Genomic DNA, 14,756 nt, shown 5'->3' with positions numbered 1-14,756 from the left:
AGGTGGTTTTTTGCAAAATTTTCTAAAATGATTAAGACGAGAACAAATACTTTCCAAACATATTATCCGACCTGGGAAAGGGTGTGTAAACGGGTCGGGTATAGGTTTGATTTTTTGGAGTAAATGGGTACCAAATAACCATTTTGTTTTTTCCAAAAATTATCAACCTGGGGTTTAAAGATGGGGTTTTGCAAATTTACAACCTGCCCACTTTCTCTCTCCTCACTCACTCAACTCTGCCACTCCACTCTAGATCCGCCGCCGCATCTCCGCTCCACCGGCTACCGTCCTCCATTAATCCCAGGTATAATCAATTTCATCTTTGTACAGTTGATTTTGTAATTTGCTTAATTTGAAAATTTTGATTGGACTATTTGTTGCTTAACATTAAAAATTGCATTTTTTTTAACGATGTATAAGTAATCAAGTGTTTAATTTTGATGCATACCAATGGAAATTGTAATTGCATCTTCATTTCTTGCAACTCTATTATAAATTTGAAATTTTTTGTTTATTTGATTAATTCTACATCATATAACTGTTTTAATCACTATTTAGATGTTTGGGCAGTAAATTGATAATAACTTTCACATTTTTGGGCAGCAAATTGATTACAAATTTTCACATATTTGGGCAATAGATTGATTATTAATTTTCACATTGTTGGGTAGTAAGTTGTTTACTAATTAGAATTGGAAAACTGGAAATGCAAGTACCTATTGTTGGGTTACTTTGGGTACCTGTATCTGAATTAGCAGTTGAGTTACCTCGAGCCGTTTCAGGTGATCGTAGCTGTAGAGTAACTTATCCATGGCATGAACCTTGGCAAATGTACAATAACTTATCCATGCCGAGAACCTTAAACAACAGTTGTTGTGTGGAGTATGGATTACTCTTTAGTGCTATGCGTTTGGCATGTAAGGTGAGGAGTTATGAACCTTTATTAATGTATCCTTGGTAAGAAGCCCAATCCTTAGGCCAAGCCAAAGTATGGATTTGGCTAAGGGAAACCTATATAACAATCGGACTCCATATAACATACGTTACATAATATAATGCACTGACCTTCTGTCCTAGATTCACACCTTTGCCATTAGTTTCCTCGCAGACCTTGCCTCGTAATTATGAAATTATGAGTTTCCTCGCCTCTTATTTATGAATTTAGGGGAGGTCTAATTAGCTGAAAATAGTTAGCTGTATGCAAAATTGCAAATTAATTTGGGAGGGAGGGGGACAAATCTTTTTAAGAATTTGTCACTCCGTTTTTTAATTGGTTATTCAAAGGCCATATCTAGAATTGTTGCTTAAATTTTCTGTAGGAGAGAATAGCTTAATGGGATAAGATTTGGCTTATACAATCTACCTTGTCTAGGGGTATGGACTATGGTGAAGGGGTTTTGTTGATTGGAGAATACTAGTTCTTTCTTCAAGAATTTTGGACTCCGGGGAATCACAAATCAATACCAAGAACTTAATAAATGCTAAATGGTATGAAGGGGTGTATAAGCGAGCTAACTCTATATTCTTGGCATGTAAGAGACTATAGTGGTAACACGTATCCCCAAATATCTTCCTCTTATTGTGAGCTTAGTGCTATATATACAATGGAAGTTTTCTTTATTGAGATGAGGCAGCAATAAGCTATGCTTTTCTTATGGGCAGAATGCAGATTTACATGTGTACTTAATGGAGACTCCTACAGCTGATATTTGAGTTCGACCTGCAATGTAGTGGAAATATCTTGAATTCTTGTATCGTCCAAGTAATATATCTTGATGAAGTATTCTCACATGCACCTTACTTTGTTTAAATTTGCAGGTTCAGATCACTGTATTCATAACCTATAAGTATAAAGCAGTAATTTGATAACAATATGTTTGCTGCAAAATCTCCCTCTATTCCTCCTCTTTCATTCTCAGAGAAGTCTTTAAAATGTCCAAACTACTGCCTCAAGCTCCCTTTAACCTTTACTAGTGCCCATCCAGCAAACAAAAATTTCACGCACCGTTCCTTACCATGTATTAGATCGTCACTTTCGCTGGACCTTGATAAATCATTAGCTGAATGTACTCCTGCTCAGACCCGAGTTGATATCCTAGCAGAGTCACTCCCATACCTACAAAAATTCCGAGGTAAAACCATTGTTGTCAAGTATGGCGGGGCAGCCATGAAATCAGAATCTCTTCAAGCATCAGTAATCAATGACCTAGTTCTTCTCTCATGTGTGGGCATTCGCCCTATTTTTGTACATGGAGGTGGTCCTGAAATCAACCAATGGCTTGACCGCATTGGCCTCAAACCGAACTTCCTCAATGGTCTTCGAGTCACTGATGCTTCCACTATGGAAATAGTCACAATGGTTCTTGTGGGCAAGGTCAATAAACAGTTAGTCTCTCTCATAAATAAGGCTGGAGCCACTGCTGTTGGATTGTCTGGTATAGATGGACGTCTCCTCACGGCACGTCCTTCCCCCAAAGCTGCTGAACTTGGCTTTGTGGGCGAGGTTGCTCTTGTGGATCCCACAGTCCTCCGGCCATTAGTTGAGAATAATCACATCCCTGTCATTGCGTCTGTTGCAGCCGATGAGAAAGGGCAGTCCTATAACATCAATGCAGACACTGTGGCAGGGGAACTGGCAGCTGCATTGGGTGCTGAAAAGCTTATATTGTTAACTGATGTTGCGGGCATTTTGGAAGATAAAGACGATCCGGGTAGTTTAGTGAAGGAGATTGACATTGCCGGGGTAAGGAAGATGGTTTCAGAAGGGAAGGTTGCTGGTGGAATGATCCCGAAAGTCAACTGTTGTATTAGGTCACTGGCTCAAGGAGTTAGAACAGCAAGTATAATCGATGGTAGGGTTCAGCATTCTCTGCTGCTGGAAGTTTTGACCGATGAAGGGGCTGGAACCATGATCACTGGCTGATGTATATGTTCCGCTCTCATTTATTTTAATCTCCTGTGTGCGTTATCTTTTGTTTCTTTCCCATATTTAAAGGAGCTAGAATGGGTTAGATTACTGTACTTTGTAGAATGCAACTTTGAAGCTGAATAAATTCTTACTTGCATGATATTTGTAGTGCAGAAGTAATCGTTTCAGGAGCACTGTATAACTACAGCCTGTGGTCTAATTTGTGCTCGACCATATTTTCTTCCCTTTTTCTTTGGATTGAAGTAGCCAAAAAGTCATATTGGCTTTGGCATCAGTGCATCACACTTTGAAATGGCTTGATTATTACTCATACTAGATTTCGGCTGGGCCACAACTAAATTAATCCATCCAATATGTTCTATTGCGGAACTAGGGTTGATCTTACATTACTTTACAAAAGTCCTGCATACACTTGGGGAAATGAGCAGCGAGCAATGCTCCACATACTCACATAGGCCCTGTTCTTGTGATTATACACTTTTCTCTTCTACTTGGTTAATCATAACACAATTAGAGGTCTAAAATGCACCAAATCTTCCCCCAATATGAAGGTTAAAGCACGTAGTCCCTAGGCATTGACTACTCAGTCTACTTAACTCCAACCATAAGTGCGCACCAGTCCAAATTCACACTGAAACCAAACCGAGAAATTACATAGACTAAAAAATCAACACAACCCGACTTTTTCCGATCCAGTCCAGTTTCGACCTCTCACCTAAACATTGCACAAACAATTGACCTTTCTCTTAAAGTTGCTTCCATTTTTTAGGTCACTTTTTTGAACCCCCTTTTTCACGAGTCTCACTCTCACCTACCCAAAAACAGCAAAATTCACCCCATCTCACCTAAAACCTCCTCCATTTCCAACTCCTTCAAAAGCTGCTTCACCTGCCCCTCTCTCTCTCTCTCTCTCGCTCTTCTCGACACCCCTCTAATGGATTCTGCCTTAGCTATATCATCTTCTTTCCTTCCTTTTCCCAAATCAAATCGCAATCTTCTTCTTCCAACAACCCCATTTTCTTTCTCCTCAAAAACCCCACAAAAACCCTCTTCCAAACTCTCCATTACTGCTAATTTTTCCTCTAATCATAGCCTTAATCCCTCAAATGGGTCCCCAAAAGAAACCCCATTTGCCCGAACTCTTTCCACCGCTGCTAAGACGGTGGTTTTGACGGTGGCAGCCACTTTAATGGCCTCCAAATTGAAGGAAATGCCGGCGAAGGCGGAACCACCGACGCCAATTGTTGAAGAATCGACAGTTGAGGAACAGAAAGCTGTTAATTTGAGTGAAATTGGAAGCGGGGTTGAAGAAAATTCACCATTATCTCATTTATTGGAAACAAATTCTGAATTTGTGGATAATTTGTGGAGTTTGTTGCAGAAGAAACTTGAAATTGGGGAAGATGAAGAGGCATTGAAGATTCTGGGTAAATTGGTTGAAGCTCAACCTTATGAAACGGAGTGGAAATTTCTAAGAGCAAGGTTATTGAGTGAAATGGGGAAAACCCAGGAAGCTAGAGATGAATTTGAAGATATCTTAGCATTGAATCCTCTCTCATTTGAGGCATTGTTTGAGAATGCTTTGCTTATGGACCGTTGCGGCGAAAGGGATACCGTGATTGCTAGGTTAGAGAAGGCTTTAAGCATTGCTATGGATGAGAGTAAGGCTAAGGAAGCTAGGGATGTGAGGTTGATCATTGCTCAAATTCAATTCTTGCAGAAGAATGTGGATGAAGCATTGAAAAGTTATGATGAATTGATTAAGGAGGATTCTAAAGATTTTAGGCCTTATTTCTGTAAAGGGATGATTTATAGCTTGCTTGATCGAAACACCGAGGCTCGAGAACAGTTTGCTAAGTATAGAGAGCTTTCACCTAAGAAGTATGAAGTTGAAGGGTACTTGAGGTCTCCGCTTTCGAGGATGAAGCTCTTTGGGACTGATTCGCAGAGTTGAATTCGTGACCGGTCGGTTTTGGGTTGTGTTGAGGCTTTTGTTTGTAGGAATAAGCAATAAGAGAGTTTTATGGGATGGAAGAAGCAATGTGGTTGCTTCTAGGTATATCCTCTGTCTCTTATCATATCATGTTAGTTAAAAGAGTACTTTGTTTTAATTTCTGTTCAATATTTAGGATCATTTTTCACTGCGGCATATAATTAATTTTTGGAGCTGTATACTGATTACTGCATTATTAGAGACTAGATAATGAAGTGTGGTGCTGGATTGCTCACATGAGACATGATATTACATGGAATTAGAGAATAAAGAATGTATGAAATTGGTTGCTGACCATATGTATTGTCTATTTAGTTGTTCATGTCATTGTTCTTGATGATTATTGCTGTATTGGAGAATAAAGAATGTATGAAATTGGGTGTTGACCATATGTATTGTCTACTTAATTGTTCATGTCATTGTTCTTGATGATTATTGTTGTAATAAATCTTATGTAGGTTTGTTTGTTCCAACCTACGGAATTTGAGCTCGATTGACCCCTTGATTACTTAGATTGATAGCTTGTTTAGACTCTTGGATAGAGATAAAACTTGGTCAATTAACCTTAGTTCCTTATGAGATTATGTTGCTCGAGTTTATTTAGCATAGTTTTTGTATAGCTTTTGCTTTTGGGTCATCTGCCTTAGGCTTCTGCTCTTCCCTGCTTGGCCCATTATTCCATTGGTTAGTAGTTGTGAGCTTTTGATTTACTTGGCAAGTAATTAGGCTACCAACATCTTACACTAGTTTGAAGCTTAGAACTTTGAGGATACATTTGATGATTCTCAAATTAGGCTGTACTAAAACCTTTTCTCAAATATATATTTCATTTTCAATGTTTTCTCTATGCGCTTCTATGTTTTGAGCACACTAAATCTTTTTTCATCAGAAGGGATGCTTTATATATCTTTCTGGTCTGATCAAGGATGCTAAAGGTGAATAAACTTTCCAATTAGCTGAGATTTGCTATCTCCTTGGATGCTGTTGGTAGTTAATCTTAACAATAAAGCGTAAGAATTGCACAGTTGCACTTGTGATGCTCGCTAAGGAATTTAAGGGGCGTAGTTTAGGTATGGTTAAACAGAATTTAATGGTGGTTTTTATAAAATTTCTTACACCACACCCTGATGTTCCTAGAATTAGGTATAACAAAGCGATTTATGCACTCATTCGTAGCTCCAAATGAACAGTTTGTAGTCTTGGGTGTATCATGTTCGAAGTACACTGTATAATAGACACTTGTCTATATATAAGAAGTATGCAAGGCAAATGGGCTGTTAAGTTTGGATTGATTTTAGTGATAAGCTATTCAGTTTGTTTTCTGGTCGGATTACATTCAAGAGTTTGCGATATACTAATCACATGAGTTTATATTCAAGTTGAATTAGATACTGGATACAAGCCTATATTCCATTGTACTCTAATTTCTCTGTCTAGTTTGGTCTATTAACCTTAAAATTCAGAGACTTGTTACTCCGGCTGTATGATTGTATGAAAAGCAAAATTTGACAGGAAACAGGCTTTGTTTGTTGAAGTATGTAACACTTGTTATTCTAGTGAAGTGATTTTTGTATCCCATGCCAATAAACTTTACGTAGGAGCAGCAACTACTGACCATTTTACTAAATAAAACTGGGCAAGATATATCTAATTACTGCTTTGTTAACATACTCACTTCAAGTAGAAAGAGCTGAAAATTAAGAGCTGAAAATTCTGCTGGGAATAGTAGCCAGAATTCTGCTGTTACATTGTCTAAATGTCCAAGTATCTAGTACATGTATGACTGTATTTGATGAGGAAGTGCGAGAGAATGTCGTCGATGAGTGAGCTAATGTTTTCTTCAATCTGATGCATCTGCTGCCATTTTCGGAGCTAATGTTTTCATTTTGGATTTCAAGCTACAAGGAGGAGAATGAAAAGTGAACTGGACCTGTGGTTCTGACTTTTAGTTTGGAGCTTCTTAGCATATATGGGGGCTTTTTTTTTTTTTTTTTTTCAGGGTGACACAAATGTAAATATGTAATGTAATAGTAGTATTTGTTCCTTATTTTTTTTATTAAATAAATAAATAAATAATCTGAAGTAAAACAAAGTAATTAGGAGTAGTTGTGAGAGCAACTTGGTAATGAGGTGGTGGCTTTCATGTATTTTGAACACGTCTAGCTCCTTTGTTTCAAAGTTGTCGTCCTTCCAATTTTAGCTGGCAATTTTATTTCTAATTCAGTCTTCTTCATTGGACTTGCTATTTCATGTTTCAATTATCCAATGTTGTACTAATTGATTACAAATTTTTTATTTTATTTTATTAGAGTAACATTGGAAAAACAAATTTAATATGAATGAGAGTTGAGCTTCAGCACTATGCTATATCGTGGTGTTGTAGCTCAATTTCTTTATCTACCTAAACATTAATCATTTACTAATTCTTTGAATAATTCACATACAAAGAAAAAAAAAATAAAAGAATAAAAAATGGTTTATAAGTTGGTAACATGGTAGCCCACTAAAAGTATGAAAGCTTACAATTTCTTATATATATATGAGATAATGTCTCCTTAATCTCTGTCATTTTAAATTTTGATTAAGATTTAAGAATAGTTTATACTACAATTTCATACAATAAAGCAGGTATTAGAAGCACCGGTGCGAAGAGTGGAAGAGTGGGACCATGGAGGGATTAAACGAGGAAGAGGGAGACCAAAGATGACTTGGTTGGAAGGAGTGAGGAAGGATATGAAGTGCATGGATTTACGTGAGGATGAAGTTTTGGATCGTAAGGGATGGAGGAGAAAGATTTATGTTGATGACTACACGGAATAATCAAATTTGGTTCATGTTAGCCGACCCCACTTTTGGGATTAAGGCTTTGATTGATTGATTGAAAGCAGGTATTAGAAGAAAGATTAATCATAAATAGACCTCAATTTAATTTGGTTTAGAACAAAAAGAAAGCATAGCAACAAGAAAACAAAATGATTGAAAAGGAGATTAAGAAAATTGTGGAGAGCAAATTAACGGCTGTTGCTACACCATCTTCATCATCATCATCCGGCATCACCGAGGAGATATCAAAGGCTACTACTCCTCCCTCGGCCCCGGCAACTACCGAGACTATAGTTCCCGTAGTTGAAAGTATTACATTCTCTCTTTCTATCTATGTCCATTATACATTCTAATGTAAATTTTACACCCTCTCACATTATCTGGCACACGTGCTCATAACATAAGATGGTATTATGTTACGAGCATGTGATCATTTGTTACCAAGTAAAATACTTGAGGTGTATTTTTATTTTATTTTTTATTTTTATTTTTTGTTTTTTCTTTATGAAACAAACATTTTCTTGAAATTCTAATTATGAATAGAATGTCTAATACATATGATGTCAATTAAGAATTAACAGAAGCTGAAGAGGCTGAATCTCAAAGAAGTAGACAATCATCTGACAGGGGTGAGTTTATAGTGGCACATAATTTTCAGTTCACTCATATTTATTTAATTAGAAGACAAAATATGACATGATAAAAAAAAAAAAAAAAAAAAAAAAAAAACAAAAACAAACAAGCTTCATTAAATATGATATTTGTCAGAGTTCATATAGTTAGAATAAATGTTGTATTTACACATTTTTGTACTATGGTTGTTGCAGATATTGCACTAGCACATGTTGAGCAGGAAAAGAGGTTGTCTTTTATTAAGGCATGGGAAGAAAGTGAGCAATCTAAAACAGTTAACAAGTAAGTTTTTTTTTTGTTCATCATCATGTCATGTTACATGACGTACGTACATATGGGGGTTATGCCCAAGACATAAGATCGAATCTTGTTTATTGTGGTCTCTATTAACTAAAGAAACAACTATGCATGATGTCGTGCCGTACCTCGTAGCATGCTTGCTTACTTTAAGTCTGATATTAAATGTAACAAAAATTAGATTTTGGATTATATCATCAAGATTACATTTTGTATAGAAGGATTTAGAGGTGGGGGGTGTTATATATTTCAAGGCAGAAAATTTAATTGCTTGCTGATTAGTTCATGTGGCTTGATAACATTAGAATTGTGTCTTTGATTAGTGTCTATAACTTTAAAAGCCTAAAATAATTATCCTATGAAGTCATAAATGTTCATTACTATGATCTGATTACCCGAAAACTCTACACAAAAGTGACAAAACTAATGATCATATAGTAGTGTCTTAAGAGTTTTCGAAAACTGAATGTTGATGTTCGTTGCCTACTGTACTGGACAGGGCTGAGAAGCAGATTTCTGCTCTCAACGCTTGGGAGAACAGAAAGAAAGCATCCATCGACGCTAAGCTGAAGTATATCGAGGTACCTTAATTGTTCAATCATGATATTCATGTAAATTGTAGTACATATGTGTGCAGCAGTATATATTGATCATGGTAAATTTAATGAGTTGGGTGTTAATGAGCAGGAAGAGCTTGAAAAGAAGAAGGCCGAGTATGCAGAAAAGATGAAGAACATGGTAGCTTTAGTCCACAAGCAAACAGAAGAGAAGAGGGCAATAGTTCAAGCAAGAAAAGGCGAGGAGCTCCTCATGATCCAGGAGAAGGCTGCAAAATACCGAGCCACAGGATATACCCCAAAGAAGATCCTTGGTTGCATCTCATTTTAGATCATCCACAGCAGAGATAGTTACCAGATTGCGTTAGTTAAGATTGTGGATGATCAGTGTAATAGCTGTAATTGATGATGATCTATTTGCCAATAGGGAAATTCAGGTTGGATATAAATTTTTTGGTTGGTTTTGGCCTTGAATTCAGAATCAGATAGTCAAGTATGTCTCATTTTGCCAAATCTAGGCTTAAATATCTGTCAATGTAGTTCAAGTTCATTGTTTTCAGTCATAACATTTGCAATAGAAAAGTGAAAATAAAATTAACGATTCAACCATATACATATATTCCAATCAAGCTAGTAAAAGAGTCTAAAGACAACATTAAAATTCCAAAATGCAGCACGACATCAGAAAACAGATCTAGGAACATAAACCGGATTATGCAGCTCATGGAGACATGCTATATTCCTATCAGCAGAAACAGAACAATTTACATGACTAGATTAGGAGAGCAGGTAAACTTAAAGCTAGAACTATAACCGTTAACTAAGAGATATACTGCTAAATGTGACTGACAAAAACCCCAGATATCTTCAGTAAAACTTGAAAAAACTCGCGTTATCAGGGTAGTTGTCGACAGGATCTTCCAAGAAGCTCATGTCACTGTATCCAGGAAAATCCAACAGCAGCCGCAATGCAGACTCAGATGAATCCTCTACCTCATTGGAGCTCGAAGAATCTGATCTTGTATTAACATCAAGAACTTCGGTTTTGATAAAGTTCTTACACTTGATCTCTTCATCACGGTTATCTACTGTCAGACCTGAAGTAGAGGCACATTTTGTGGTAGAAGTGGATGCTTGGGAGATTGGACTTTGACAAACAATCTTTTCCTTCATATCAAAGTTTCTAAACGACTCTCCAACTTCAGAGTTCCAAAGACGAAGGAAGTAGTCAGAATCAAGGAACCTAGCAGGATGCGGGTGGCACACTAAAGACTCAGTTGAAAGCCGAGCCTCAGCTTCAAGCCTAGCACTCTCCCATTGGGTCATGTGACGTGTAGAAGGCGATGCTGGGGGTTTTTTGGATGGTCCAGCAGGTGTAGAAGCTGGTTCATGGGTTTGAGGATCAAGGCCCATACAAATTAACCGTTTTCTCAAGTGGGTGTTCCATAAGTTCTTGATCTCATTGTCTGTTCTTCCTGGTAGTTGTGCAGCGATTGCAGCCCACCTGAAACACAAATTTTCATCTTATGAGCACTGCATACATTCGTTTGTTCAATAACTGATACGAGTCCACATAGCATTGTGCTATAGTTATCCGGTAAACCATACCTGTTGCCTAGAATGGCATGCAGCTGTATAACAAGCTTCTCTTCTTCAGGAGTGAATGGACCGCGTTTTATGTCTGGTCTAAGATAATTAGTCCAACGAAGACGACAACTCTTTCCACATCGAAGGAGACCTGCAGAGAAGGAAATAATCGAAATACTAATCAATTTTTGAGTTCCATATAGACCAGGTCATAAATCATTTACCTATCATATATGACAAGACTTGTTCTACAACAAACATGATATTTTCCCTTCAAAGAGAAAAGGATAAACACGAAATTTAGAGATGGATGGTTGCAAAGTATGATCATTTTAACTAGCAACACAACAATGTGTTAAAAGAAAAGGTTAAACACGAAATTTAGAGAAGGATGTTTGCAAAGCATGTTATCATGTTAACCAGCAACACAACAATGTGTTGTTCATTTCATCTTTTGCTACTCTAAACACACTATGACAACCAAGAACATCAACAGATCGGATTAAACCTGAAGTCAGATTATTTTGCAAAATGTAATGAAAATATGCATATCTCGAGATTGACCTATTGTCTTTTTTAAGGCAATATTAAACCGAAAGTACAAAGATAAATTAATGGCACTGGAGCCTTAGCTCATCTCCACAACCGCGTAATCATGGACAAGGTCTCTATTGTACAACTTGTACAATTAACAATCTAATGGAAGTCTATCATTATATTGCAAGTAAATCAATCAATCTCAAATTTTCAAGAACTTGTTTAACATTTTGCTATTAATTCAGCAGCAATAAAAGTTGTCATCAAAAGATCAATTATGTCATGCAATCCTCAAATATAGCCAAATGGTAATTTTTTAAATATATAGTACAACTCAACTAACACTTTGTCTAACCAATTTCTCTTCTTAAACTTATAATTGTGACAACTAAAAATAAGGACCAAAATTTAAATTACACAATTTGCTAATTGGTGAGCAAAAATAGGCATAGGCATAACTTCACTTTAAAGAGTCCACTCTAGGGGGTATTTTGAGAAAAAATTTTGGGAATTTGACTACTATTAGTGGACTTTACTTGGCGATTTCTTCTCTAATTTAGGTCATCCATTTCTCTAGCAAAGAGAGGTGAAGAATTATAATTCCACTAAAAAGAATTATTTTTTTAAGAAATCTTCAAATCAAAACTCATCAAATCTTCAATCCTTAAGATAAAAATCTATGCACTATTCCTTGAAAAGAAATACAAATCTTAATTCCTCAAAAAAAAAAAAAAAAAAAAAAAAAAAAACCTTCTGAGTAATAACTTTCTCCTAACTTCATCTACCACAAATAAATTTAATGTCAATTTCTTTAAAAATCGGAATATATAAGGTGCACCACCATAGTCCACAAACACACTCTAGTAGTGTACCCATGATAATCTTTTTGCAAATTTGCTAAATTTATTTCCAAAAAAAAAAAACACCCAAAAAAGAGTTCAGCTTTTAAGATTAAAAAATACTAATGTTTTGGAAATCATAATACTCCAAAATATATTATTCTTACATCATAAACAATCTTCTAGCTAAGATAAGCAAATACTCTACTTTTGGCGGCTTAATTCATTCAAAAAATCGATGCTAAAACCCTCCAAAAACCCTAACATCAAAAACAGGGGAAAAACAGAGGAATAGAAAATAAAACCTGCATTTTTAGGAAGAGATCGCCAATTTCCATGACCATGTTTGTTGATATATTTAACAAGCAACTCATCTTCTTCACTTGTCCATGGTCCTTTCTTCAACCCTTCCTTTTCACAACATGGAGATCTTCCCATTTTCTCTCTCCTGATTCTTCCTTACTTTTGAGTGATAAAACAGAGTTTTTGATGGAACCCAAAAACTTAATTATCAATTGAACAAAAACCCAGAAATCAAATCATCTAATTAATAAAACCCAGAATTTGATTTCGAAAATTTTCATTCAAAAGCTTAGAACTTTGACAGAGGAAAGAAAAGAAAAGGGGAGGGGGATAATAAATTTTGCCAAAGAGGTGAATTAAATGTATATACAAACCAAGAAATGAGAAAAAGTGGAATTGGGCAATATCTATCTTGGGAAAATGAAGAAATAATTGTTTGTGTATCAGAGGAGAGAGAAAGAGAATTGTACAATCAGCGAGTTTCAAGCTGAAAAAAAAACTGTGCTCTGTTTTTCTGCAACAACGAAAAAAAAAACAGAGAGAGAAAAACTCTTGCATTAAATGATATTACTTGCTTTTTTAATATTACATTACATCATTCAAATGGTGAACAGTGATTTTTTGATGAAATGAAATCATAAATTTTTTTTTTTAAAAAAAAAATTACAGTAGAATAAGGGTTATCAGAAATCAATGCAATTTGAGAGGAGAGAGAGAGATGGAAAAGAGAGAACAGAGGTTTTATTTATTCAAAAATTAGAAAAGAAAAAAAAGAGGGGAAATTTACAATAAATAAGAGAGAGAGAAAAAAAGGGGGGAAGCAATAAATGAGAAAAGGAGGTATGGGAAGATAAGAAAAGACAGAGGTAAAGATAATAGAGTTGCCAAAACATGCACATTTAATTTTGGTAGCAGGGTAGTACGGTCGTGTATTGCTTTTCTCTGTTTTTGTTGGTCAAATAGTAGTAGTGGACTAGTGGTGGTAATAAGACTATAAGAGGTTAATTTGGTTATCGGTTGGGTTCAGGTCGGATCAAGAAGGATCGGATCATTTTGGATAATGGAGTGTGTAATACCAATATGAACAAGGGCAGTTAACCTAAGGCGTTGATGTTCTAAAGCTAACTAGCCAAGGCCTGGGGGCCGGATGCTATTGCCCAAGTCAAGGGACGTGATGTGGTAATGGCATGCCATGGCCTAGGCAAAGGCCATGGGCACGAGGCATGAGCAAAAGGCATAAATACACCTCGTTCGAAAAAAAATAAAAGTACCTTTGACAATTGAAGGTAACGTATTATGTTGCCTTAAGAACTATATTAGATCTTGGCTATTTTAACTAGTTTAAAACTATAATAGGCCAATCAATAAGTCTATAAAAAGTCTTAATAATGAGTTTGGTTCAATATCGTGGCTATCTTGGAATTTTGTGGTATTGGTTGTCAAGATGTGATTCCAATCAGCAATTTAGCATTCATGGGTCATATATAAGTGTGAGGAATCCTTCATTGGGTCATTTCACCCAAACTCACCCATTACCTATGACCTATCACACAATTGTTAATGTTGATTCATGCATGAGTTGTTTATGGTCTTTAAACTAGAGTATGGTGTGTATGATACTCCAAAAGTATCACAATAAGCTATAGAACATCTTTTTTATGTGTATAAAATAAAATAATTAATAGTGAAATTCCAAAAGTATAAAATGATTCGATTGAAAATTTAAAATGCCAAATAACCAAAACAACTTTGTCCTTTGTCTATGGCGTTTAGGGTTGGCTTTTTTTTTTAGAGAAATACTAATCTATTAAAACCCTGAAATTGACTACTCATAAGTCATAACCCATAAAAATGTGGATTGTTTGGTTAAGTTTAGAGTGATAAATTTAAATTGGTAAAATTGTACAAGAATTAAATTATAGAATAGAGATTTGTAAGACCAAATTGCAAAACCAAAACTATGAACAAGTACTCTACAAACCACACAAAACTCCATAAACTTAAAGTGTCGCTGCCACCCTAATGAAGAAAGATTTATATTAAAAAAAAAAAAAAAAAAAAAAAAAAAAAAAAAAAAAAACACCAACAAAAGTAACTACAGAATTTGTGTCGCTAAGCTATATGATTGTTTATTCTGCAATCTGTTTGCTTAAGGTTCATATAAACGATTTAGAAAAGTAACAATTGTTACATTCATTAACATCAAACAACGCGTGACATTAAGGGTATAAATTTACTCGTAAAAATTTGAAATTATC

The 14,756-nt window shown here is 35.7% G+C and overlaps 3 protein-coding genes and 1 pseudogene across 4 annotated transcripts; 3 read left to right on the top strand and 1 right to left on the bottom strand.

Annotated features, from left to right (window-relative positions):
- Positions 1-166: 166 nt before the first annotated feature.
- Positions 167-3,070, top strand: LOC145638545 (uncharacterized; annotated as a pseudogene). Its single transcript, XR_014114666.1, has 2 exons — positions 167-304; positions 1,819-3,070. The product of XR_014114666.1 is annotated as an uncharacterized LOC145638545 (transcript).
- Positions 3,071-3,723: 653 nt separating this feature from the next.
- On the top strand, positions 3,724-5,219 carry LOC145638544 (protein SLOW GREEN 1, chloroplastic-like). Its single transcript, XM_081689526.1, has one exon. It carries the CDS (start codon positions 3,864-3,866, stop codon positions 4,881-4,883), a length of 1,020 nt encoding a protein of 339 aa, XP_081545652.1. The 5' UTR covers positions 3,724-3,863; the 3' UTR covers positions 4,884-5,219.
- Positions 5,220-6,656: 1,437 nt separating this feature from the next.
- On the top strand, positions 6,657-9,582 carry LOC145638543 (remorin-like). The gene is made up of 6 exons (XM_081689525.1): positions 6,657-7,550; positions 7,811-8,054; positions 8,318-8,374; positions 8,573-8,660; positions 9,175-9,256; positions 9,363-9,582. The coding sequence occupies exons 2-6, from the start codon at positions 7,895-7,897 to the stop codon at positions 9,561-9,563; spliced, it is 588 nt and encodes a 195-aa protein (XP_081545651.1). The 5' UTR covers positions 6,657-7,550; positions 7,811-7,894; the 3' UTR covers positions 9,564-9,582.
- Positions 9,583-9,864: 282 nt separating this feature from the next.
- Positions 9,865-13,589, bottom strand: LOC145638542 (transcription factor MYB17-like). The gene is made up of 3 exons (XM_081689524.1): positions 12,501-13,589; positions 10,841-10,970; positions 9,865-10,736 (listed from the first exon to the last, which is right to left on the bottom strand). Exons 1-3 carry the CDS (start codon positions 12,631-12,633, stop codon positions 10,100-10,102), a joined length of 900 nt encoding a protein of 299 aa, XP_081545650.1. The 5' UTR covers positions 12,634-13,589; the 3' UTR covers positions 9,865-10,099.
- Positions 13,590-14,756: the final 1,167 nt, after the last annotated feature.

This window comes from Chenopodium album, chromosome 7 (genome assembly GCF_948465745.1).
Source record: "Chenopodium album chromosome 7, dcCheAlbu1.1, whole genome shotgun sequence".
Lineage (NCBI taxonomy): Eukaryota > Viridiplantae > Streptophyta > Magnoliopsida > Caryophyllales > Amaranthaceae > Chenopodium > Chenopodium album.
The sequence above is the reverse complement of the archived record's forward strand: the minus strand, read 5'-3'. Positions and strand labels throughout refer to the sequence as shown.